The sequence below is a fragment of the Thalassophryne amazonica genome, chromosome 5, assembly GCF_902500255.1.
Source record: "Thalassophryne amazonica chromosome 5, fThaAma1.1, whole genome shotgun sequence".
NCBI classification, from domain to species: domain Eukaryota; kingdom Metazoa; phylum Chordata; class Actinopteri; order Batrachoidiformes; family Batrachoididae; genus Thalassophryne; species Thalassophryne amazonica.
The window spans coordinates 108,093,275-108,119,988 of record NC_047107.1 but is presented as its reverse complement, the minus strand read 5'-3'; the positions used below and the strand labels follow the sequence as shown (position 1 = coordinate 108,119,988).

At 41.2% G+C, this 26,714-nt stretch overlaps 1 protein-coding gene across 2 annotated transcripts in view; it reads left to right on the top strand.

Annotated features, from left to right (window-relative positions):
• The window catches only part of atad1a (ATPase family AAA domain containing 1a), a 79,079-nt gene extending 52,973 nt beyond the window's left edge, over positions 1-26,106 (top strand). The window contains exons 3-10 of one of the 2 annotated variants that reach the window (XM_034171076.1): positions 7,123-7,221; positions 7,295-7,415; positions 7,519-7,719; positions 8,848-8,954; positions 10,469-10,558; positions 20,101-20,151; positions 20,304-20,476; positions 22,921-26,106. In XM_034171076.1, coding sequence (XP_034026967.1) covers positions 7,123-7,221; positions 7,295-7,415; positions 7,519-7,719; positions 8,848-8,954; positions 10,469-10,558; positions 20,101-20,151; positions 20,304-20,476; positions 22,921-23,050 — 972 coding nt within the window. In that variant the 3' untranslated portion in view covers positions 23,051-26,106. The remainder of the gene's footprint in view (positions 1-7,122; positions 7,222-7,294; positions 7,416-7,518; positions 7,720-8,847; positions 8,955-10,468; positions 10,559-20,100; positions 20,152-20,303; positions 20,477-22,920) is intronic. The other variant, XM_034171077.1, reaches the window with a different exon arrangement.
• Positions 26,107-26,714: the final 608 nt, after the last annotated feature.

Sequence of the window (26,714 nt, the reverse complement as noted above, 5' to 3'; positions counted from 1 at the left end):
TGTTAATTTTTCTTTAAGAAGCCTTCTTATTCTCCACTCTTTACCTGTATTAATTGCACCTGTTTGAACTTATTACCTGTATAAAAGACACCTGTTCACACACTCAATCAATCACACTCCAACCTGTCCACCATAGCCAAGACCAAAGAGCTGTCTAAAGACAAAACTGTAGACCTGCACAAGGCTGGGATGGACTACAGGACAACAGGCAAGCAGCTTGGTAGAAGACAACAACTGTTATGATTATTTATTAGAAAGTGGAAGAAACACAAGATGACTGTCAATCTCCCTCGGTCTGGGATTCCATGCAAGATCTCACTTTGTGGGGTGAGGATGATTCTGAGAAAGCTCAGACCTACACAGGAGGACCTGGTCAATGACCTGAAGAGAGCTGACCACAGTCACAAAGATTACATTAGTAACACATGATGCTGTCATGGTTTAAAATCCTGCAGGGCAGCAAGGTCCTCCTGCTCAAGCCAGCACATGTCTAGGATCATTTAAAGATCACCAGTGACCATCTGGATAATCCAGAGGAGGCATGGGAGAAGCTCATGTCAGATGAGACCAGAGTAGAGCTTTTTGGAATCAACTCCACTTACCATGTTTAAAGGATGAGAACAACCCCAAGAAAACCATCCCAACCGTGAAGCATGGGGGTGGAAACATCATACTCTGGGGGTCCTCTTCTGCAAAGGGGACATGACGACTGCACCGTATTGAAGGGAGGATGGATGGGGTCATATATTGTGAGATTTTGGCAAACAACCTCCTTCCTTCAGTAAGGGCATTGAAGATGGGTCATGGCTGGGTCTTCCAGCATGACAATGACCCCAAACACACAGCCAGGGCAACTAAGGAGGGGCTCCGTAAGAAGCATTTCAAGGTCCTGGAGTGGCCTGGCCAGACTCCAGACCTGACCTCAATAGAAAATCATTGGAGGGAGCTGAAACTCCAAACCTGAAAGATCTAGAGAAGATCTGTATGGATGAGTGGACAAAAATCCCTGCTGCAGTGTGTGCAAACCTGGTAAAATACTACAGGAAAGGTTTGACCTCTGTAATTGCAGACAATGCTACTGTACCAAATATTAACACTGATTTTCACAGGTGTTCAAATACTTATTTGCAGCAGTAACATGCAAATAAATTATTTTAAAAAATCATACATTGTGATTTTTTTTTTTTTTTTTTTTTTTTTTTTTTTTCCCAGATTGTCTCTCACAGTGGACATGCACCTAAGATGAAAATTTCAGACCCCTCCATGATTTCTAAGTGGGAGAACTTGCAAAACTGCAGGGTGTTCAAATACTTATTTTCCTCACTGTATATATATGTATATGTGTGTGTGTGTGTGTGTGTGTGTGTGTGTGTGTGTGTGTGTGTGTGTGTGTGTGTGTGTGTGTGTGTATCATACATCCAGAAAGTATTCACAGCGCTTAATTTTTTCCAAATTTTATGTTACAGCCTTATTCCAAAATGGATGAAAAAGTTGTTCTCAAAATTCTACATGCATCCCATAATGACAATGTGAAAAAGTTTTGTTTTGCAAATTTATTAAATTTAAAAATCCAAGAAATCGCATGCACATATGCATTCACATCCTTTGCCATGAAGCTCAAAATTGAGCTCAGGTGCATCCTGTTTCCACTGATCATCCTTGAGATGTTTCTACAGCTTAATTGGAGTGCACCTTGGGTAAACTCAGTTGGATGTGTTTTGTAAAGACACACACCTGTCTACATATAAGGTCGCACAATTGACAGTGTCATAAGGCACAAATCTGGGCAAGGGTACAGAAACACTTCTGCTTTCTTGAAGGTCCTAATTAGCACAGTGGCCTCATTATCTGTAAATGGAAGGGGTTCTGTCTTGCAAGAACAAAGTTTGGCATTTACCTTCACGATATATGCACAGGGTAAAAAAAAAAAACCTGGAAGAGGTTTGCATCCACCAGGACTCTTCCTAGAGCTGGCTGCCTTTCTAAACTGAGCAATCAGGGGAGAAGGACTTAGGCTGAATCTCAGTTCTATCACTTGGCCCTTCCCCTTACCCCTTCCCCTCCGTTTTGCGTGGGCACGAGAGACAGAGGGGTGTCTCAATTCTCTTTTTGGAGCGAGGTGGAGGGGAAGGCGGAGGGCTTCAAACCCCTCCATTTGGAGTGAATCTGGATGCACACTCCGTTTAGAGGGGTAGGTGGAGCTTACTGCTGTCTCTGAAAAAACAAACATGGTGCCGAAAGAGCCGCACAAATGAAGCGGCTTTTATTAGAAATTACGCTGTTTAGAAAGTTATAACTTGTCAAAAAACAACTTTACAGGCAGTTGCCTATGACAGCAACATCTATGCTGCTGGATGCATGTTGTGTATATTGTCGTTCTGAAGAATATCGTAACTTCGCTCATGTGCTGAGGCGTTATAATGCATATATGAGGTCTGTTAGAAAAGAAACCGACCTTTTTATATTTTTCAAAAACTATATGGATTTGAATCACGTGCGATTACGTCAGACAAGCTTGAACCCTCGTGCGCATGCGTGAGTTTTTTCACGCCTTTCGGTTGCGTCATTCGCCTGTGAGCAGGCTTTGAGTGAGCACTGGTCCACTCTCCTCGTCGGAATTCCTTTGTCTGACTTCTTCCTGAGAGACTGACGCTTTGCTTGATCAACATTTTTTAAGAAACTGTGAGACAGATCCAAGTGGACACCATTCGAGAAATTCAGACGGTTTTCGGTGAAAATTTTAACGGCTGATGAGAGATTATAGAGTGTTACTGTCGCTTTAAGGACTACCCACAGAGCTGGACGGCGCGCCGCGCCCCGAGCCGCCGTCGTCAGTCTGTTTCAAGCTGAAAACTTCTAAATTTAAGCCTCTGTTGACCCCGGACGTCGTGAGAGAAAGAGAAGTTTCAGAAGAGCTTGGGATCAGCAGTTTATCCGGACATTCCACTGTTAAAGGAGGTTTTGTAATGAAAGACATGCGGACGGATTCGCGCGTCGGCACCCAGCTGCTCATTGCGCGGCGCCACAGCAAGACACCTCCGTGTTGATAACCATTCGTAAGATTCAGGCGGTTTTCCATGGCTTTCAGTCGAGTGAGTATCTGAGAAATTGTTTAACAGCTGGGCATGTTCAAACTTGTCCTGTAATGCTTCCAGCGGAGGTGTTTTGCTGTGGCGCCGCGCCATGAGCGGCTGGGTGCCGACGCGCATATCTGTCCGCACGTCTTTCATTACAAAATCTCCTTTAACAGTGGAATGTCTGGATAAACTGCTGATCCCGAGCTCTTCTGAAACTTCTCTGTTCTCTCACGATGTCCTGGGTCAACAGAGGCTTAAATTTGGAAGTTTTCAGCTCGAAACAGGCTGACGACGGCAGCTCGGGGCGCAGTGCACCGTCCGGCGCCGTGGGCTGTCCTTAAAGCGATAGTAACACTCCTTAATCTCTCATCAGCCGTTAAAATTTTCACCGAAAACCGTCTGAATGTCTCGAATGGTGTCCACTTGGATGTGCCTTACAGTTTCAGAAAAAATTTTGATCAAGCAAAGCGCCAGTCTCTCAGGAAGAAGTCAGACAAAGGAATTCCGACGAGGGGGGTGGACCAGTGCTCACTCAAAGCCTGCTCACAGGCGAATGACGCAACCGACAGGCGTGAAAAAACTCACTATGCGCACGAGGGTTCAAGCTTGTCTGACGCAATCACACGTGATTCAAATCCATATAGTTTTTGAAAAAATAAAAAGGTTGGTTTCTTTTCTAATAGACCTCGTACACACGAACGCTACAATAAGACACTTTCATATGTCACAACGGAGAAAATCATGATAAAGGATAAGCACGTTAATTTTGTATGTTCATAAATCTTTGGATAATATCAATCCCTGCTGTTGGATTTCAAGGTCTGTAACACGTGTGTATTTTGTAAACAAACAGGGAGCCCTGAGCACACTCGTCACCTAATAAGCTTTCAGGCAGAAAATGAGAAGTTTCATTAATGGGAATAAGTTGGAAAATATATACACACACGTATATGTGTAACACATAACCTGACGTCCTAATAGACTGCTATTATTTGTCAAGGAAATTTCTGAAGGAAATAGGGCTGGATGCAAAAAATGGGAGAATTTGAAAAAGAAATACAAGGTTAACAGAAATAGATGCAGCCCATAACATACATTCAGGTGCTGATCATATAATTAGAATATCAAGAAAAAGTTGATTTATTTCAGTAATTCTATTCAAAAAGTGAAACTTGTATAATGTATACATTCATTGCACACAGGCTGATATATTTCGTGTTTATTTTAAATAAACTGTTTTCCTGTTTTATCATTAGTATTTTATATGATTGTGTGTCTTTTTTTTTATTCATTTTACTTATTTATGTTTAAAACTTTATTGTATTTGTATTTTTTATTTTATTTTATTTATTTATTTTATTTTATTTATTTTATTTTTATTATTTTTTTTTTTTTATTCTGCTTTTATTCTGCTTTTAAATGATGTTTGTGAAGCGCCTTGAGGCGATTAGTTGTGATTTGGCGCTATATAAATTAATAAATTATTATTAGAAATTATTTTAAGACCCAGGACACTCTGGAGGGACTCCATCTCTCAGCTGGCTTGGGAACGCCTTGGGGTTCCCCCGGAGGAGCTGGGGGAGGTGTGTGTGGATCGCGAGGTCTGGGCGGCTTTGCTTGAGCTTCTGCCCCCGCGACCCGACTCCGGATAAAGCGGAAGAAAATGGATGGATGGATGGATAATCACTAATTCATTAATTACTGATCAATCAATTAATGATTAATCAAATAATATTAAATTACTATTAGATTATTATTAGTATTGTTAACAACCAGTTACTAATTAATTATTACTATTAATTATTATTATTATTATTATAAATTACAAATTAATTAAATTAACATGACATGATTGCGATGCATCAAAGAAATCTGCAACTTCTTCTATTTCTTTGCCTTTATCCAGAAAGGTGAGAAAATAAAAAGAGCAAACAGGCTACTGCAACAAGTTGCATTTCAATTGCCATGTTAACAAACAGTGAAGACGGCAGATTGACACGGGCAGTTTTTTTTCTCCTAAGGCGGAGGGGTGTCTCAATTCATAGGGCTAGAGGCATACCCCTTCGCCTTACCCCTTGTTTTAAAGGAGTAGGCGTAGGGGTAGGGGTACAAAAGAGAATCGAGATTGGGGGTTAGTCAGGGAGGTGATCAAGAACCCGATGGTCACTCTGCCAGAGCTCCAGCATTCCTCTGTGGAGAGAGGAGAATCTTCCAGCAGGACAAACATCTCTGCTGTAATCCACCAATCAAGCCTGTATGGTAGAGTGACTAGATGGAAGCCACTCCTTAGTAAAAGGCACATGGCAGTCCACCTGGAGTTTGACAAAAGGCACCTGAAGGACTCTCAGACCATGAGAAACAAAATTCTGTGGTCTGTTGTGACAAATATTGAACTCTTTTGGTGTGAATGCCAGGCATCATGTTTGGAGGAAACCAGGCACCATCCCTACAGTGAAGCATGGTGGTGGCAGCATAATGCTGTGGGGATGTTTTTCAGCAGCAGGAACTAGGAGACTCGTCAGGATTGAGGGAAAGATGAATGCAGCAATGTACAGAGACATCCTTGATGAAAACCTGCTCCAGAGCGCTCTTGAACTCAGACTGGGGTTCATCTTTCAGCAGGACAATGACCCTAAGCACACAGCCAAGCTATCAAAGGAGTGGCTTCAGGACAACTCTGTGAATGTCCTTAAGTGGTACAGCTAGAATGTGATTGAACATCTCTTGAGAGATCTGAAAATGGCTGTGCGCTGACACTCCCCATGCAACCTGATGGAGCTTGAGAGGTGCTGCAAAGAGGAATTTGAAAAACTGCCCAAAGATAGGTGTACCAAGCTTGTGGCTTCATATTCAAGAAGACTTGAGGCTGTAATTGCTGCCAAAGGTGCATTAACAAAGTATTGAGCACAGGGTGTGAATACTTGCGTACGTGTTTTCTTAGTTGTTTTAATATATATATATATATATATATATATATATATATATATATATATATATATATAATTGGGAAAAAAAACTTTTTTTCTTGTTGTCATTATGGGGTGTTGTGTGTAAAATTTTGAGGGGGAAAAATTAATTTACTCCATTTTGGAATAAGGCTGTAACATAAAATGTGGCAAAAGTGAAGTCCTGGGAATCCTTTCCAGATGTACTGCATACCCAGTTCATAGCTAGTAACCTTAAGTCCCATGGTCTCACAGTCTTGGCTGAACAGAGGACAGACTGGAGGGGATTATATCTACCAGCTGGTTGGGGAAAGCCTCAGGATCCCCAAGAAGAGTTTGAGGATGTGGCCGAGGATAGGGAAGTGGAGGATAAGCTGCTTGGTTTACTGCCACTGTGACCCGGATCAGTGGCAGGAAATGAATGAATGAGTTCGTGTTTGGTCAACGGGCTCCAGCTGCATCATGGGGGTAACAGAGTGCTGCCCGTGTGCACACTGTGAAGGTAGTAGATAATCTGGGTCCCAGTCAACTACGACTAAATACGTACTGAGTATTCAGATACCCTATGAATTGTGGCATACTACGTTTTGGCTTCTGTATAGCAAGCAAGTATGAGTATGTAGCCATTGTCACTTGCTGTAACAATTTGATTACATCTTGACATGTTAAAGACTTTGCTAACACATGCCCATTTTTGGAACTGGTATTCTAGCTGCTAGCTAACCAACTGAACTGTAGTGAGCTACTGTAGCTCTACTGCACTGTTTTCACTTTTGATGTTCCTAGTCCTAGTTTTTTCTTTTTCAGATGCTCCAACATGACTGCATTTTTTTTTTTAAATGATTCCCATGCTTTGGTGTCTCCACTCTTTGCCTGCAACATTCCTTTTTGACTGATGACATGTGCTCTGTCAGGCTCCTCAGATACAGTATTCCTACTGGTTGAAATGATTAATTCTCTTTTAAAATATTAGTCAATTATTATCAGTTCTGTCTGTTATGTCAATTGTTTAAGCCCTGTTCTTTTTCCACTTACACCGTGGGTTGTGCCAGATGATTTGATATATTTGTTTGTTTTCCTGAAGTGTCTTTTCTTTCCAGGCAGAACAGCTGATGAAGAGGCTCGGCATTGAGGGGGTCAAACTTACAGAGTATGAAATGAACATCGCGTCTCACCTCGTTGTTCCACAGTCAATGACGGTAACAATCCTCAGTCTTAAAAAGATGAAGTTGCACAACAATTTAGATTTCACAATACAGTGTGTTCCTGCAGGTGTCATGGAGAGAGATAGCCGGCCTAGATGAGGTTATCAGTGAGCTGCAAGACACGGTCATCCTGCCCTTTCAGAAGAGGCACCTCTTAGCTGGATCCAAACTCTTTCAGCCTCCTAAAGGTACAGCAGTACATCATCTAATACTTCTTCTTTTGAAATGTTGTTCAAGTGAAATTTTGTATTGATCTGATTAGATTTTTTTTTTCCCCCCTTGCCTTTTCAGGTGTTTTATTGTATGGTCCCCCTGGCTGTGGAAAAACTATGATCGCCAAGGCAACAGCTAAAGCTTCAGGATGCCACTTCATCAATCTGCAGACATCTTCACTGACAGATAAGTGGTACGGAGAATCACAGAAGCTGACAGCTGCCGTCTTCTCATTGGCCGTCAAAATCCAACCCTGCATCATCTTCATTGATGAGATCGGTGAGTGTCGCTCTTGGAAACCTACAAAACAGTGGTTTTAAACTTTCACCTGGATGAGGACCAGCGCATCAAAGTCAGACATTGTCTTCAGGTTTGTGATGATTCTGCCACAAAGACATCGGTTGACGCTGCCAACTCTGCTGAGCAGGCCCCCGTGATTTCCCATGTTTCTGCCACTCAAGGCAAAATTTGGTCCTGAAACGGCTTGTGATGTAATGGCAGGATGTTGCTGGACTCCTGCTGCCTCTGTGTGCTGCTCATTGAGCTCGTCTCTGTTGTGTATAACCCACCCAGACTGTTTCTGAGAGGAAAAGGGGTTTGCCAGTCTCTGAGGGGAAGGCTGAGCAAGCAGCAGCTCCTTTCCATTTAAAGAATGACTAGAATCTTTTATGTTTTTTTTTTTTGTTTTTGTTTTGTTTTTTTATCTGATTGAGAATGTGGATAATATACCCCTTTAATTCCGCCATGGAGCTTTTAGCATGCTAGAGATAATGTTGCTGAGTTTTAATTATTTTAGTTATCTTTGCCCTTTGCTTTATTTAATGGTGCTGGGGCAAAATAAGTGTATTTGATTGTAATTTTAGTCCTCCAAAATATTCAGAAGCAACATGTTTGTAAAGATGCAGTTTATTTATTTGTTTAAGTTGTGTTGAGATTTTCAGATCTGCTCTTTGTAGACCTTTGAATATCAGACAGATTTGGCAGCTCAAAGCCGAAGGAAAGTGAGCACTCCAGTTATATCAACCACTTTGTAACATCTGTGAGTTTTGAAACATAATGCACACCCTATTTTATGTTAAAATGAATTTCATGTCATTCTGAGGGGTTTTCATGGCCTCTTTTTGTCTCTTGACATTGTTAGATCTTTCAGATCTGAATATTTTTGTGTTTGTGTGCACCGAAGTCTCATTAAAGATTCATGGTAGATAATAAATGTAATGTGTCTAACAGTCTAATTTACAATTATCTTCTTTCATCTTTTCCCCTCTTCTGTGGGATAAACTGTTAATTTCATCAAATAATGTTGGTCTTTAAAAGACATTTCCTTTCAATTTGTCATGTTGCTCTGCAAATGGTGTTATTATGTCTTCGTACTTTGATGTTTTTTTGCTTTCTCTGGTCTTTCAGATTCATTTCTAAGGAATCGCTCCAACCTGGATCATGAGGCTACAGCCATGATGAAGGCCCAATTCATGAGCCTGTGGGATGGCCTACAGACTTCCACAGGCAGCCAGGTAACAGCCAGCATGCCTTTATCACATTTAACAGTTAACCCAATAAACCTTGAATTAAAATGGTTGCATATTTTCAAATTACACTATATTTCAGTGTCATTTGCTGCAATCATTGGGTTTGCTTGGATTCAGTCCAGTTGATTTTACACTGCACCAAATTATCTCAGAGCACTATACAGTAACATCTAGGCATCATATGAGCCGCACAGTGTTGTCATGAGTTTTTGTCTACTCTGAGGTTGTCAAAATTAGATGTAGACATTTTGCATAAAGCCATAATAATGTACTTACTGGTTATTCAAGAGTAATTAAAAGATCGCTGTTTTTGTTTGGATGAACCAAAGTGAAGGGAGGGGGAGGCGTAATATAACTTAAAGTTATATCAATTTTAGTGATTTTTCTTTGTTTTTAGCAACAAAAAAAAAAAACAAAAAAAACCCCAAAAAAACCAAAAATTGGAATGAATCACCTCCATTCTTGTGCAGCGTTTGTGCCTGGAAGGTATGCGCGGTATTTCACGGGCTGGGTGAAGGGGCCTCAGCTTTTCCATAGGTACAAATGGCGGTAGGGGGGTTGGAGGTTGGGAACCGCTGCTTTACATAACATTCAGCGTGTTCAGAGTTGACCCTCAAATTTGTGCCTCACACCCAATGATCCCCTGGAGATGAGTAGTTTTCAACAACTAAACAAACAAAAGCGACCTACTTTGTTTTACTGTAAAGTCTACTTTCCTATAAGAGTGCATATTGGGAATACCATGAAGACTAAATAGATGACCACTTGCTCCAGAGTATATTTCTATCGTTAACCTGGATGATTGGAAACCTGGAAACTCTACTTTTTCCATATCCTTGATGTAGAGAAACCATTTCATTCAGTTTGTTGAATTTGTCTGATGCGCTTGTAAGGAAAACTGGCATTTTGTATAAAAACTACACATACACTCACTTTAATTTAATAAATTTTAACTTATTTGAGGCAGGGTACAAGATGGCTTGTGGAGCCAGTTACTACAAGAGAATTCCAACCCAACTACAAATGAACCTGTTGAATTTGTTTGCAAGCAAATGGTGTATTCTGATAAGGTGTTTATTGGTCAAATTGAGATTGTTTCAAAGGTTGTGATTTTATCTTGATGATTTGACCTTGCTAATGTGAAGTTGGATGTTTCTGTGTAATGGTTGGTTTGCACACAACACACTGGTAGCATAGCCAGCAAGTCACAGCATCAGAAATCTTTTAGCATCTCTTTATTATCAGAAGCATTTAAATGAACTTCAGGTTGCAAGTTCGTGTTTTTTTTTTGGGTTTTTTTTTTGTTTTGTTTTTTTACCAGACCTTAGACTGAGGTTTCTCTTTATAGTGAAATGCTGGATTTTGTTTTGCTGGTACCTACTACTTGAAAAGTGCCACTGTCCATGTGATGCTGTACCTTTTCTAATCCGAGTTTATGAGGGACATGTTTCTATCAATAAAGTGTGAACAGGAATTCAGTGTGATTTCTGTGATTGTAGGTGATGGTGATGGGAGCAACAAACCGGCCACAGGATGTAGATGCCGCTATTCTGAGGAGGATGCCCACCGCTTTCCACATTGGATTGCCAGTAAGATGTGCACACAGAGCAGCACTGCACATTTTTCCATCTCTTCCTGCTCCACCCGCACCTGATTAGCTCATTTAGGTGTGTCTTGCCAATCAGGAGCTGTGACAGATTTCGTTTGCCAGGTGTTGGTGCACCAGAGATGGAAAATGTGCAGTGCTGATGGTTTTTGGGGATCAGGGCTGAGAAACCGTCTTCGGGAACCATCACCTTATCGTGTTGGAGAGGTTTGTGTGCCCCTATGAACCGAGAGCTGTGTTGTCTGGAGCCTTCCTGCTCCTGGTAGGGTCTCCCATGACAAATTGGTCTCAGGCGAAAGGCCAGTCTATGAATGGTTCGCAATGACTCCATGGAAAATGGAAGAGGAAACGTGACCCCACCCCGTAGGAAGCCCAGGGCCCCTGTCTGGGGCCAGGCCTGGACAGAGGGCCCATCAGCGTGTGCCTGGTGGCCCGGGCTTGCCACGTTGCCCAGTTGGGCACAAGCCGAAAAGGCTACTTGGACTTACCATCTCCACCCTGTGGGCTCTCCACCCGCATGGGTCAGGTGTGCTGTCCCATTGGTGGCAGTGAAAGTTGAGGACCTCGACAGACCACACCCAGGCAGCAGAGATTAGCTCTGGGGGTATGGAACGTCACCTCGCTGTTGGGGAAAGAGCCGGAGCTTTTGCGGGAGGTAGAGCACTACCAGTTAGATCTGGTGGGCCTCACCTCCACGGACAGCCTCAGTTCCGGAACCACTCTCCTTGATAGGGGTTGGACCTTCTTCTTCTCTGGCGTTGCCCAGGGTGTGAGGTGACGAGCAGGTGTGGGGATGCTCATGAGTCCCCGGCTGAGCGCCGCTACATTGGAGTTTCACCTGGTAGATAAGAAGATCACCTCCCTGCACGTTTGGGTGGTGAAGGGGAAAACTCTGTTGTTTGTGCATATGCACCAAACAGTAATTTGGAGTATTCTGCTTTCTTGGAGTCCCTGAATGGTGTCCTGCATGGGCCTCCAGTGGGGGACACGGCTGTCGGAAACACTCGAGTACTCACGAGTACTTTGTTTGTTGCGAATGCCGCATACTTTGGAACAGGTCACGGAAGTGCACAAAGTAATCCCAGTGGATCATCGGATGGTCACGAATAGCCTAAATCTAAATTATGATTTTGGTGCGACATGTCCTTTTAATGTCACTGTGTGTGTGCTGCCCTGAACCCACAGTGTTTCAGCCTCACACGCACACACTCCCACTAACTCGCTTACCGTTTCATGTTTATTACATTTGAGAAGGTAAACTATCCCTGTGTGTCTCCACTTCATTTCCAGTCATCTGTAGCACACACTCGGTATAATTGATGCTGAGAAAAGATATAACGCATATAAAAACATACAAACTAACATTATACAATTTTGTCAGTTAGTATTATAGTGATTTATTTGGAAAAAATTAAACGAACATTAAGGGTACTTGAATGGAAGCTTTTAAATGAAATCATAAATAAGAAAAAAAAAAGTTGTTAAAGAATATCCTGCCTTTTTTGCACAAATACTGATACAGTTGTTAAGGGAAATAAAGCTATAGCAGATCACTTCAATGATTACTTTGTTAATATGGGTAAAAATTTTGCAAATTCAATTGTATTTACCGGACCGTGCTCTTTAGATTACAGAGAAAAATTAATAAATTCAGGATTCAGTGTTCATTAAAGAAACTGATAAATACAAAATAATTGACATTGTTCACAAACTCAAGGGGAAAAATCAATTGATACTAATAACTGTGATGTGTTTTTGATTAAAAATATTGATTGTATTGTTAAACCTTTCACGGATATTTGTAACTTGTCACTAATGACAAGTTGCGGGTGACTGGGAAATTTCCTTTCAGAATGAAATTAGCAAAAGTGATACCACTGTTTAAATCTTTATATCATTCATTGTTTGTTTCATATATGACCTACTGTATTGAGGTATGGGGAAATGCATATAAAACTAGTACTAATCCAATATTTTTGTTGCAAAAGAAAGCTATAAGAATTATCTGGAACAAATCATATTGCGAGCCAACAAATCTAATGTTTGCCTTTTTCCATGTTCTAAAATTCTGGGACTTGGTTGATTACATCACAATCCAAATTATGTATAAAGTTAAAAATAAACTGTCCCCACAACATGTCTAGGATCTGTTTAAACTGAGGGACTCCAGTTACAATTGGAGAGGAATTTTATTTTTGAGAAATTAAGGAATTCAACAACTGCAAAAATCATTGTGTTTCTGTTAAAGGTGGAACATCTGGAAAAACTGTCCTGACAATATTAAAGTACTTGGTACTTTAGTAGGCTTTAAAAGACATAGCAAGAATAATACAATTGCTTGTTATAGTGTGAAGACTTAGGTTTATTGATTTTTGTTATTGCTTTCGGGCTTGTGTGTTGTGTGCCATTGTTTGTCTGGTTGGGTTTTGTAAATTTGAGTTCATTGCATGCTTTTTTGGTATCATGGGTTGTCATGGGTGTGTGTATATGTATGCATGTATATATCTATGTATGTGTGTGCATGTGTGTTCACACATGTATGTATGTGTGTGTAGATGTGCATTTATGAAATTGTGTTTATGTGTGCATGCATAGTTCTTATTTTTATAATATAAGGAGTGGGTATTTATAAGCTTTGCTTCTGCCCTCACCCTTTTGGTCACACATGTTCATTGTAGAGTTGTTTCTTATGAGTTTTTTGTTGTTATTGTTGAATTGTGTGTCGAATAAACTCACTCATTCATTCATTTCTAATTTCTTTTTTGTGTTCATGTTGACTGATCTGATGCAAGGGAATTCCCAGCTCCCAGAGTCTATTTACATGGATTTGAATATTTAAATAGGGGCATGGAAAGGGAGTTGCATGGTGTGTGCATGTGTGTTCAAATCCACATTCAGTGGACTGTACAAACGGAACATGCACACTTTGATACATCTGGATATTTTTGTGCTTATGCCAGTTTCTGGGTTTTGACATATGCCAAGTTTTAGTAGGTAATCCACGCGTCTTTGTACATGAGGCCCCTGGAGAGGCGTGACTGGGAGGAGCAGCCTCCCTGATATAAACCCAAGCAGTCGTTTTTTATTGGTCTTCTGTGCTAGTCATGGACTGTCAATAACAAACACCATGTTCAAACATAGGTATCCTCATGAGTGTACATGGTACTAGAGCACCCTAGGCGGAGGATCGATGATTGATTTTGTGATCATATCATCTGATCTGGGGCTGCATGATCTGGACACTTGAGTGAAGAGAGGAGCAGATCTGTCAACTGATCAGCATGTGGTGTTGAGTTGGATCAGAGGGTGGCGGAGGACTTTGGACAGACCTGGTAAACCCAAACGGATAGTGCGGGTGAACTGGGAATGTTTGGAGGAGCCCACTGTCCAACAGGTCTTCAACTCACACCTCCTACGGCACTTTTCTGTCATCCCTGTGGAGGTCGGGGGCATTGAACCAGAATGGGCATTGTTCAAAGCTTCCATTGCTGAAGCTGCAGTGGGGAGGTGTGGCTTGAAAGTCTTCGGTGCCACAAGGGGCAGCAACCCTCGAACGCTGTTGTGGACACCGGTCATCAGGGAAGCCGTCCGTCTGAAGGAGTCCTTCTGAGATGTCTCTGGAGGACTCCGGAGGTAGTTGCAAGGTACTGATAAGCCGGATGGGCAGTAGCCTCTGCTGTGTGGGAGGCAAAGCAGTGGGTGTGGGAGGAGTTCAGAGTAACCACAGAAAAGATCTTTCAGTCAGCATCAAGGTGCTTCTGGTGGACTGTGAGGCACCTCAGAAGAGGAAAACAAAGAAAATCTGTACTCACAAAGCGAGAGCTATGTTCAGGTTCTCGGTAGTAAAGCCCCGTTTACACATAGACTGTAAGAGCTCCCGGAAGAGTTTATGGCCGTCTTAAGGCTCACACGCCGTTGTTAACGCCGGCACTAGGGGGCATGGCTTAGTTCCGGCTTTACCTGGAATCGTCGAAAAAATGATTCAACATGTCGAATAATTCCGGGACCGCTCCCGGAGAATTCACGTGACGACGGAGACAACGCGAACAACGGCGTTTGATACTTTTTAATCGCCGTTTCATCCTGCCCCTTCCTGTAGTGTCACAGTTTACACCGCCATAATTGGCGGCCGGCGTTGTATCCCTAATCAACGGCGTGTAAAACGGCGGTAGAGCCCACATCGGCGTCCTCAAGGGCGTTTTAACCGGCGACAGAGGCAGACAAAACGGCGGCGCTAGCGGACAGTACGCCGTTCTAAATGCCACCTCCCGGTTAACGGCATTCCAAACGGCCGATAAGCGGTGGTCAATATAAAAACGCTAGCGCGCTGCATGCAGGCCTCTCACTCGCGGCCAGCTCCAGATATTTTTGCAGAGAAGCTCCAGTATGCCTCCTAAAAGAAAATTGGCAGCGGCAAGGACTTACCAAGAGGTCTGGTTCAGAAGCAGAGGGTAGCCCTGTGGTGAAGACGAGCAACACGTTGAGGAGGGGAAAAGGAAAGAGAAGAAAAGGCTGAGTATGATCTCCCTCCCCCTGCAGTGACAGCTGCTTCAGCCTATTATACTCTGGGGGCGGTGCCTATATGCAAAAGTTCCTGGAGTAACGCAGGATTTGCCTGGATAAATCCAGCGGTACACAGGGCATTATCGGCGGCAGCAGAACACCGCCATTATCACGCACGTCTTAAGCTGCGATTGTAAAGGATAGAACTGGGTATTAACCCCCGTTGCCTGATGTGTGCCGGATGCTTATGGCGTCAAAACGCCGCTTTATTCGGCGGATTTAGCGGCGTTTTATCCGCGTATTTGCGGCTAGTACGGCGCTCAAAACTAGAGGTGCACCGATCGATCGGCCACCGATCATTATCGGCCGATCACGCCTTGATCGGTTTGATCGGTGATCGGCAAAAGGACCGATCACAACAGTGCACAGTTGTTTTGGGGGGTGTTTGTCAGGAAAATGATCATTTCTCTACATTGATTACAGACCCTGCAGCGGGTCCGTGATCAACTTTTCTGCAGCATGGGTTTGCTCTGAACCTTGAACCAATCGAAGCAGTGGTTCGCAGATTGAAGCAATGCTTTGATCTGTTGCTTCATTTATACTTTCTTTCTTTCGCTTAATTTTCCCCCGCTAAAACCCTAAAGAGCATACATCTGTGAGTATTATTTACCTTTTCTATGTTAAACCGACCTGTTATGGTCTTCTGAAACAGTTGATAGATGTATTTTATAACTTAAAAACGGTAGCGATGCTAACTCCTTAGCATGTCTCTGGCATTTTCAGTGTTAAAACTTAGCATTAAGCAATTGCAGCTGTCATCACGTTTGGGTGCATTTGTTTTCAAATTGTAATATTTCTTAAATTTATTTTTGTTTATATATTAATAATCTAATGCTTATTATATACAATTTTAGAGAAAGAGACAAAAAGAACCTGAATAGAAACAAAACAGAAAATATATAATAGCAACTAATAATGAACATACATAAATAAATAAATACATACATACAGAAATAAATAAGTGTTTCCTGTGCACACCTAGTGTCTCTTACACCTCCATTTCATCCCTGTCTTATTTAAGTTTAATGACAGTTTGTTTCGGTCAAACCATATTTTCAATATGTTAATTTCTTCAGTGATTTTCTCCAGAACTATCTGGCAAACTAGAAAACTGCTGCATCCTAGTAAGAGCAGAATACTACTGGAATTAATTTTAATAAGGAAAGTTGTTTTGATTTTCTCACTAAATGGATGCTGCACTCACTCCAGTTTATCATCTGGAATAGTCCCAGATTGCATTTCAGAGCTTCTAGAATTGAAGCATTTTCGTGTGGGTGGTGTTGGGGGGTAATTTTAGGTTTCAGCTTTTTTTTGTTTTTCACCACTTTCATCCATGAATATGTCAATCGTGAGTCATGTTTGTGCGGATTAAAGTTACTAACTGGGACTCCTGTCTTGTTGCGAGAAAGAAATGAGAATCGTCCTCTGTTCTGTTCACACAGCTCCAAACGCTGCGCGGCTCTCTGATGAGTCAAGTTAGAATGATAGTCCAGTCTGAATATATAACTTCAAAGTGAAACACCATTTTGTTTGTTTTTGTTTTTGCTTTCCTCTGTGACGCAAACTCATTTTGACTTCTGATATGAGCTGGACGGACAAGGAGAGCAGTCACCATCATGTAATGTAGTCCATGTCCGTCCAGCTCATATCAGAAGTCAAAATGAGTCAAATGGCTCTGAGAGATCTAAATAGACTGCTGTGTAATGAATGGAACCACACTGCCATCTAGTGGATATCCAGTGTGCGTGAGTGTGTATTTGTGAATCAGTAGGCATTTGTTTGTGGATCTGTGGATTTCGGGAAAAGAATGTCTCAAAATGACATCACAGAGGAAAGCGATGAATGCATGTAATTGGTGATCCACAAATGCTGAAACTCAATTCACAAATACCATTTCCAGTTTTACATATGTAATTTTTTTTTTTTTTTTTTTTTTTTTTTTTTTTTTACAAATTAAGTTTTATATTTGCAAATTATTATTATTTTTATTATTAAATTACAACATTATTTGCAAAGACCAATTTACAAGTTACAAATATGAAATTTGTATTTGTGGATATCTGAACACATTTGCAAATCAATGATTATTTGTAGATCACCCTGTGTGCATTTACAAATATTAATGAGACAATTTTAACCCCATAGAATGAGGGTTGTATTTTACATTCTCAACGTTCTGTAGGCTGTAACCTGAGCAACATGGAAAAGAAAAGCTTGCTGGTAGAACAAACAAAGTCAGTGTAATAAAACAAAAGTTGGCAGTTTATTCTAGTGTCTTTATTTGAATGCATGTTTTTTGTTTTCATCATTAAGTTTGAATGCAAAAATAGTCCTATACATTAGACCTATATTCTTATTTTGGGCATGATCCAAATATGTACTTGATTGGTATCGGCCGATCAAAATTTCGGTGATCGGCCTAAAAAATCCTGATCGGTGCACCTCTACTCAAAACTCCGGCGAAATGCTCCGCCCCTTTCCACCGCGAAAACAGCCAGGACTACTGCGAACTTCGGTCTACGTACTACTTGCCGACAAAACCGTCTATGTGTAAACCATGCTTAAGTCGGACTCGTTTCCAGCGGGGGTTGGCCTCCGCCAAGGCTGTCACCATTCCTGTTTGCGATATTCATGGGCAGGATGCCGAGGCATAGTTGGGGTGAGGATGGTCTTTGGTGGGGTCAGGGTCTCATCACTGCTTTCTGCAGATGATCTGGTCCTGTTTGCTTCATCGGCCTTGACTGGGTTGATTCGTAGCAGTGTGTGAAGCGGCTGGGATGAGGCTCAGCACCTCTAAATCTGAGGCCGTGGTGCTCAGCAGGAAACCAATGGATTGCCAACTCCAGTTAGGGAATGAGATCTTGCCCAAGTGAAGGAGTTCATGTACCTCGGGTGTTGTTCACAAGTGTGGGGACAATGGAGTGTGAGATTGGCCGAAGAATCGGCACAGCAAGGGCGGTGTTGCATTCATTCTACTGTATTGTTGTGATGAAAACGAAGCTGAGCCAAAAGGCGAAGCTCTCAAGCTACTGGTCAATCTTTATTCCTCCTCTCATCTGTGGTCATGAGAGGGTCATGACCGAAAGAACTAGATCGTGGGTACAAGTAGCCCAAATGGATTGCCTCAGGAGTGTAGCTGGTGTCTCCCTTATAGATAGGGTGAGAAGCTTGGTCATTTGTGAGTAGCTCTGAATAGAGCCACAGCTCATTCACTTTGAAAGGAGCCAACTGAGGTGGTTCGTGGATCTGGTAAGGATGCCCCCTGGTTGCCTCTGTAGGGAGGTGTTCCAGGCACTTTCCTACATCTGGAAGGAGAACCCAGGGAAGACCCAGGACTACTAGGTGGAGAGGATATATCTCCACACTGGCCTGGGAACGCCTTGGTATCCCCCAGTCAGCGGTGATTAATGTGTTCAGGGAAAGGGAAGTTTGGGGTCCCCCTGCTGGAGCTGTCGCCTCTGCGATCCATTCCTGGATAAGCAGTTGAAGATGTAGGGATGATGAGAAACACTCATTTAGTCTGAGACCAGTGTAATGGGACTGGTCTTTGTGTTGTGTCAGTACACACAGTGTGCTGGAAGAATCAGCTCACACTGACTCTCTCCGTGCTACACATGCTTAAAATACGCTGTGCAATTCCACTGATGGAATATAAAGCCTTTTCATTAAGTTTTAGAGTAGGTGGAGAAATCAAACTCTCAGGTGATTGCACTACTGTTACACAAACACTGCAAAAGTATTTGTGCTGAGGTGATGCAACAGAAATTTTAGGCTAAATAACAGAGTTTGAAAAATTGCAATTGTGCAGTTTGGTTCATTCTGAGAACATCACTGTTTTTACTGGATGCCAGGGTGTTTATTTTATTTTATTTTATTTATTTATTTAAAGTGTCTGCAACAAATACTCATGTGACTGAGCAAAATAACCAAATGGGGTACCTGCCATTTCATGGTAGGGTAGCTTTTGAAAATTGTGAATTCTGAGGCTACCTGAAGGGGAAAATTATTCTTTGTTCTTGTATTTTTCCTGAAAGGTGACACATTGTTTACAGTAAAGAATGCACTTTTCTAAGTTCTCTTTGAACTTCTTTGATAAAAGTGTACTTTCCAAGGCCATGAGAATCTTTTTCTATAGTATGTTATTTGATATAAGAATCAGCTATGTGGAAATCTTGCAAGAATATGTGGGCATAAACAGCATGATCCAATGTGGCAATGCACTCTGTCGGAGCTATGCCACATCAAAGCAGTATAAGCCATCTGGCCGTCTGGAGTAATTATAGAAAAGAAAAAGGTCCTTCTCTGGAGGATTGCATGCTGTGTAAATAGCATATTATGAATGGCATCTAAAAATAAATTGGCATTTGGTCAAGAGGGCACTCACTGAAAGTATGAGGGTGCTGCTCCTTCATTTTCTGGTTTAAAAAAACCTGTGGGTGCTTTTACTTACGTACATCTGTGTTTCACCCTGAAATAAGGGTCTGTAGCCCCTCTGTTATTAAGTCTTTTCAAAAGATTTTTTTAGTACCATTGGAATGACTTGACGTTTGCAGAAACCGGCACCAGCAGAAACATACCTGAGAACTTCAGCTATAATATTTTGGCCATGTTTGATGTGTCTCTGGACATAATTCAACACAATCTAACAGGCCCCATTTGGTACCTAACAGTTAGGTCGGGTCTGGGAGCATGTGCTTGTGCTGCATTGTGCCACATCCACCACCCCACAAACACACACAGTGATAAGTACAAAATCGAGTGCCAAACTGGAGTAACAGTATTTAAATCCTAACAAGTCATGAAGTTGATAATCTGAGGCAGATTTAGTTCTCATTCTCCGTTTTTTTTCAGTCATCTCTGATTATTGTTAGTTTAGTTTTTATTTTAGTGACTCGTGCATTGTATTTTTAGTATGAGATCCAACCTATTTCTTTCATATAACAAAAGCCTGTCTTTTTCCAGAATGCAAGACAGAGACAAGAAATCCTGCGACTGATCTTGGCAGGAGAAAACGTAAGATTCCGTTTTTATTTTAGCTTCACGTAATGTTTGTCAAATCTAAATAAATTTGGAAACCCACATACAGTTTTTACGTAAGCAGAAAACAAAATGAATGATCCATTATATCTCTGTCTCTTTTTGTGTCCCTGATCTTTCATCTGTAGATGAGCAATGCCATTAATCTAAAAGAGATCGCTGAGCAGACAGAAGGTTATTCTGGCAGCGATCTGCGAGAGCTGTGCCGCGATGCTGCCATGTATCGAGTACGTGACTATGTGCGGAAGCAACAGATGAGGCAGATTGCTCAGCAGCTAAATGACTTTGAGGATGATGAAAGGTAGGTGGACTGACATGCAGCATGATTTTAGGACTCAAATAGTGACATTTTAAAGGTGCCCGCTCCATTATCGGGATGCTATTTATACATGAAATTCAGTTTGTTTTGTTTCTTTATGATATCTTCCAAGATTTAATTCTGAAGCCATTTTCTTCATCCTGCAACCCATTACTTTATGTACATCTAGCAGGTGTGATCAACAAGAATGTAAACATAGGACATACACCACCTGGTTGTGGTTTTGAAGCAATGCAATACACATATATGAATGAGACCACTAGTGGAAATTCTGTAAGGTGTGTTTTTTGTTTTTTTTTTTAATGCCCCCACTCAACAAAGTTGGGGGACATTATGTTTTCACCCTCTCCAAGTGTCTGTATGTCAACCTTTTGTTTCCACACAGTAACTAAAGAACACCTTGTCTGATTGGAGCCATTGAGGTTTCAGTCAGACACCACAATCACAAATACATCACAATCAAGTGGTGTGTTTGGGGAGGCTACAGATCGGTTCCTTTTGAAAACTGCCATCATCTGTGATGTAATATGGCTGCTACGGATGCTGTCTTGATTTTCATTTCTGCACAACAATTCAAGAAAACCTTGTCTGACTGAAGTTATTTCTTGGTTGTCAATTGGCGTATGTCTGCCACGGGCGCCATCTTGATTTTACTTTCAGTGCAGTGTCTAAAGAATGCCTTGTATGATTGGATCTGTTGCTTGGTAGTGAATTAGGAAAGTCTAGAGGAAGTATCCTTTTGAAAAATGGGGTTGAGAATACCACACGCCAATTGAAAAGCTGCAAACTTTCACTATACAAACAGACCCTATACCACTAGTCTTTCATTCTAGAAATCATTTCCAGACTTCATTATTACTTCTATAAAACCATACACCAACTTCACATAAAGTCGGGGGTGTATACCGCGCGTTGCACAGCTCTTGTTTAAAACTTTTGTGCCATGTGATTTGATTTAATAAGGAATAAAAAGTAAATTGAGGATGGGTTTAAATGACTGACTGATAACTAGAAGATGGAAAAACAGGCATAAAATTGGATCCTTCATCCAGTTTTGGTGGTGTAGGTAAATCCATAACAGAAAAATGAACACTTCTGATTGAGATATAATGCAAAATGTACACCAAATGGGCTTTTCAACTTCAAATTCATATGTCCACAAAATCCACAAACCAGATCAGATCTGGATCAAACTTTGTCAGGTGACAGTGAGTGTCAGTCTGCACATCACTTTCAATTATGAGAGTGATTGAGTCACATTTAAGATATAATGTAAAATATACATTAAATGGGGTTTTAATTTAAATGGCCATAAAACCAGTAATCTAGATCAGATCCAGATCAAACTTCGCCAATCGATAAAAGATACAATCCTACTTAATGCTTATATGAAAGACATTTTCTTTTTTGACAGAGTTATGAATTTTGGAAAATGTTAAAGACAAGGAGTTTTCCTGACTTTGACATTTGACCTATGGCCTTGAACATTGAATCACTTCTTGCCTATCAGGAGATGAGTCGTCAGTAAAAATTTCATAATGATTTATGAAAAATTGTGGGCTCCGGGCTGTTCAAAAACAAATGGTTGAAAACGTAACCTCCAGCTTCATTGGTGGAAGTAAAAATAAAACTCTTAACACTTGACTTGCTGCACCTTATTTCAGCTGTGAAATGAAATGTTTTGTACTTTTTGGAACAAAATGTTATTGTTAATTGAATTCTTGAGTTAAAGTGCAACTTTTCTTTCATCCATCCACCTCAATCAATATTATGGCAAAGAAACCAAAGTCCACAGCCTCTGTGCACACTTGCTGTGTTAGTGAGCTGAGCTGAATGAGCAGCTTTCAGTAGAAGCTGTGATATTTCAAATAAATGGCACAACATACAGTAAATCAGATTTGTGCATATCTGTGTGCACGATATCTTGACAAAGGCTTCTTCTGTCAAAGTGTAACATGGTGGACAAGTTTGACACTGCGCACGTTTCAGTTCTAATTGTGTCCGCCAGGGGATGAGTGTGTAAAACCTTATGTTTGCGGTATTTTGACAAAGTGAGACTTGGTACACAAGGTCACCTCGGTAAGACCTTGGTCATGTTGAATGTTGCCTGTGTTTCGATTCCATTTTGTCCAAAGTCAACAAACTATTTTTGCTGTATTTTTCCATCTTTACTCCCATGGTAGCAGCACCTATTTGGACATTTGTCCTTGAGATCATTTTTTTAGTTTTGTTTTGTTTTGCAAGTTAAGGGTTTAAATCTGCAGTAAAAGCATTGATTTGTTTTGGTCATTGTGCTTGGTGGTGAAGACATCAGGTGAAAAGCGAACAAAATTGGGTGAATGTAATCGAGAGACTAAGTGAACAGGAGGATATTGTCCGTTTTTTACCTCTGTGCCTGACCTCTGACCTCGTGTCTACTTCTCCAGTCCTGTCGATGAGGAGCGTTTGCGGCCAGTCACCCAGCTGGACCTGCTCTTCGGTTTGGACAAGCTGAAAGAATCTAAGCTGGTTACAGCGTCTGCTGTGCCCAGCTTGTCAGAGGTTCCTCTGGACTAAATGTTGAAGGAATTCTCCTCCTGTGTTCCCACAGTGAGCTCCAACTCTACAAAAGAGATGTTCCATCAGCAAGTCACATTGGATGTTCAGCAGCCATCTAAGCTTTTCTCACAGACATCATCTAGGAAGGGACATGAGCGACGCTCATTTTCAGCTACATGTGTCCACTTAAACTACCTTCAGAAATCTGCAGCTGCTGCTGGCAGATCAGTCAAACAGATCATAGCCAGTGACGGTCTGAGCTGAAAGAAGAGGTGGCATCTATCAGAAATGAGCAGAACTATGAAGTTACTGCTTGTACTACTGCAAGCAACTTTTTCCTCCCCACTGTATGATTTTACATGACGTCCTTCAAATGCCAACAGAAACTTTGGGGCAGATTGATTAATGTTCCCACTGTCAAAGATTGGCAAGTTCTGTGAACTGGAAACTTTAAAGTGAGTGTGAATGTCTCTGTTTGTGACCCTGAGATGAACTGACAGATTGTCCAGGGTTGTACCTGGTCTTTTGCCCTTTGACCACTGGGGATAGACTCCAGCTTCCCTTACTTGGAGTAGGCGGGTATTGAAAATGAATGAATAGTTCCTTGCTCTTAAACTAAAAAGGCAAGAACGTTCGATCATATATATATATAATATACACACACACACACACACACAGGCATCATATCTCATATATTCACATATATTCTTGACTTGTCCTCTCAGCCTCTTATAAAAAAAAGACAGATGATGCATGTGCCTGCATCTATGCTTAGATCCCTGATTTTCACATGTTGCATAATGTAATTTTCTTTAGAACGTGCAGTCATGTGACCATTAGACCGTTAGTGCTGCTGTCACTGTTTTGGGGATGCCACATGACTTTTCTTTGTGCACGTGGGCTAACACCCTGAATGTTCTGCTGTTTAAATATTTATAACACTTATCTATTGAGGACAAGGAACAGTAAGTGGCCAGTAACATTATACTCCAAAGAGCATCTATCTGAACCCGGAAAAATTCCAGGTCACAGTGGAACCAGAGGTTAATGATTTCTGGTCTGAAATAACCAGAGTTGAAATTCACATGGCTTAAAATACAGCAGACCAGAATTCAGGGCAAAGAATACATGATTTACTGTTTGTTAATGAATTATGGCTCGTAACAAGCAGTTATTAAAAGGCTGGCAACACGCCATGGCATTGAGTCTAAGTCCTTGTTATCCCCTAAACTTTAGCAGATAATCTACAGAAAATACAACTGAGCACATAAAAAGATGGTAATGTTGTATGTACACACACACACACACATAGTGTACTTAACCATATTTCCGAAAGATCTGAAATAGTGTTGAGAATGTGATGTAGAAAGGAACACAAACTACTGAAACTCTTTTAAAGATTTTGCATGCATGCACCATTGTGTAGCAATACATTGCATTATGGGTAATGACAAAACACAATTTGGAACGAAACATCCTACTTTTGTTCGAGTCAATTTCTGCAACATTATGCTGAATGTGAAACCTCCGTGTCCATCGTCTCACCAGGGGGAAACTTTGCTTTTCCTTGAACGTCAGGTGATCTAATGGCATCGACTGCACAGGGTCTGTAGTTGTTACGACCTCATGTGCAAGAAGGGAAATGGTATTAACCTGGTGTAAGTAAAAAAAAATAAATAAAAAAATATTTAAAACGATGCAAGCTGTCACCATATATTGGTTAGTTATGACATGTTTACATTTTTACAATTGTATGAGGTCACTGTAGTCTGCAGCTGCAGAACAATGCTAGAGAGAGTTCAAGTGTACCCCCTTATTGCAGTTGTTATTGTGGCTAGTAGTTGAGTTAGCTTCTCTGGCCCACTGCACACAATGCTCTTCTTGCTAGCTTAGGTTTTAACATGTAGAATTCTTTGAAATGTGCCTGTTTTTTCTGTAATATCAGGCTTCTACCTGATATGAAATCATGTACCTATCAAATACACCTTGCAGTGTATTTGATGGGTACACTATTGTTGTTGTAATGTTATTTAGGTAGTTCTGTGCATACAGTATGAAGTATGGTACAAATTCTCCAGTCCCTCCCATTTCATCAAACTAAGAAAACAAATTTTGTTTAATCACAAGAAGATACAGCAGTTTCCGACTACAAGTGCAAATATGTTTGCAAAATTAAATATGTTGTAAGTCCGGCGCTGTATGATACACGGTGTGCTCTATGTATGTATGTCTGTGCAATATGATGTGAGACTGCAGTAGAATTTAAGTTTTTTTTTTGTTTGTTTTTTTGCTATTATTAAGAAAGGTTTGTCACTTTAAAATCATGTCAGCATTTGAGTAGCTTTTTTGCATTCTCAGTTTTGTTATGCCATCATCTTTAGTTTCTATTTAGATGTTATACATTTTCAGTCATGCTTCAAACATTATTTGTGAGGGTGCATTTCTGTCAGACACAGATTTTAGGATTATTATTATTGTTGTTGTTGTTGTTGTGATTTCCCTCTGTAAAAAGTCTCATTGTTTGCCTCACAATCACAGCATGTCAGTTTTCCCAGAGCTTGTTTTTTCCTATGTTAGTAAAACAACCACTTGGTGGCGCTGTAGCTGCACTGCCTTGTTATTGAGGCTGTACATTTTCAGATCTGTTTATAACAGCATGCTGAGATAATGAGCTGATTCCTGTAATGAGCATCTGTTCCTATTTTGTTGTTGTTTGGCAGCATTAGGGCTCTTTAGACCACCGTGTGTGTCGGTCCAAAGTCAAACTGTTAACAGCTGAGCCACTGCAGGTTGCAAATTCAATTCCTTTTCTTGAAGACATTATTCTTCAGCATTGTACTAATGACTGCCACCGACCAAATGGTCCCCCCTAAAAATTGGTCCGCCCTGCCTTCACTGCGCATGCATCATCATCAGCAGCGGTTCACAGATTATCAACTCGTTTCTGCTTCAAACTGCACTCCAGTCATCATGTGTCTCAGCGACAGTTATCTGAAGCTATTGTACGACAATCATGTCCACATAAATTCAGCATTATTTCATCATAAAAGACAGAGGAAGCGATCAGAGCGCCGTGGCTACACAAGCTGCTAGCTGATGTGTTCACTGCGCATCAGTCATTTCATAACGTTAGAGTATTGCCTCGTTTCTGCTTAAAACTGGTTTTAGAATGATTTAAGAGGTCTTACCTTTTCATCTGATGGTTGATAATCACATTAATCCTTTTGATCAATTTGGGTGAAGAGACTCTGTCTCAGATGAGCTGCTGAGGTCCGAAATGAAGCATGCGCAGTGGTGGACCAATTTTTAGGGGTGACCTGTTTGGTCTGCGACAACGGGATTAGTTGTCGGTTATTTGGCAAGCAGTATGTAGTTTTTATTCACACCATGTATACTGTAGTTCAGAGGTCTCAAACCGGTTCCAGAAAGGGCCGAGAGGGTGCAGGCTTTCTGTGCAACCACCCACTCCAGCAGGTGATTTCACTGATAAACTGATTTCACCTGCTCAAAGTGATGTTAATCAGTGAAATCACCTGCTGGAGTGGGTGGTTGCACAGAAAACCTGCACCCTCTTGGCCCTTTCTGGAACCGGTTTGAGACCTCTGCTGTAGTTAAAAAAGTCTAAAGTAAAAGCGTTCCTCTTCCGCCAGATGTTTCCGTCTGCATGTATCGCTCATTCTGT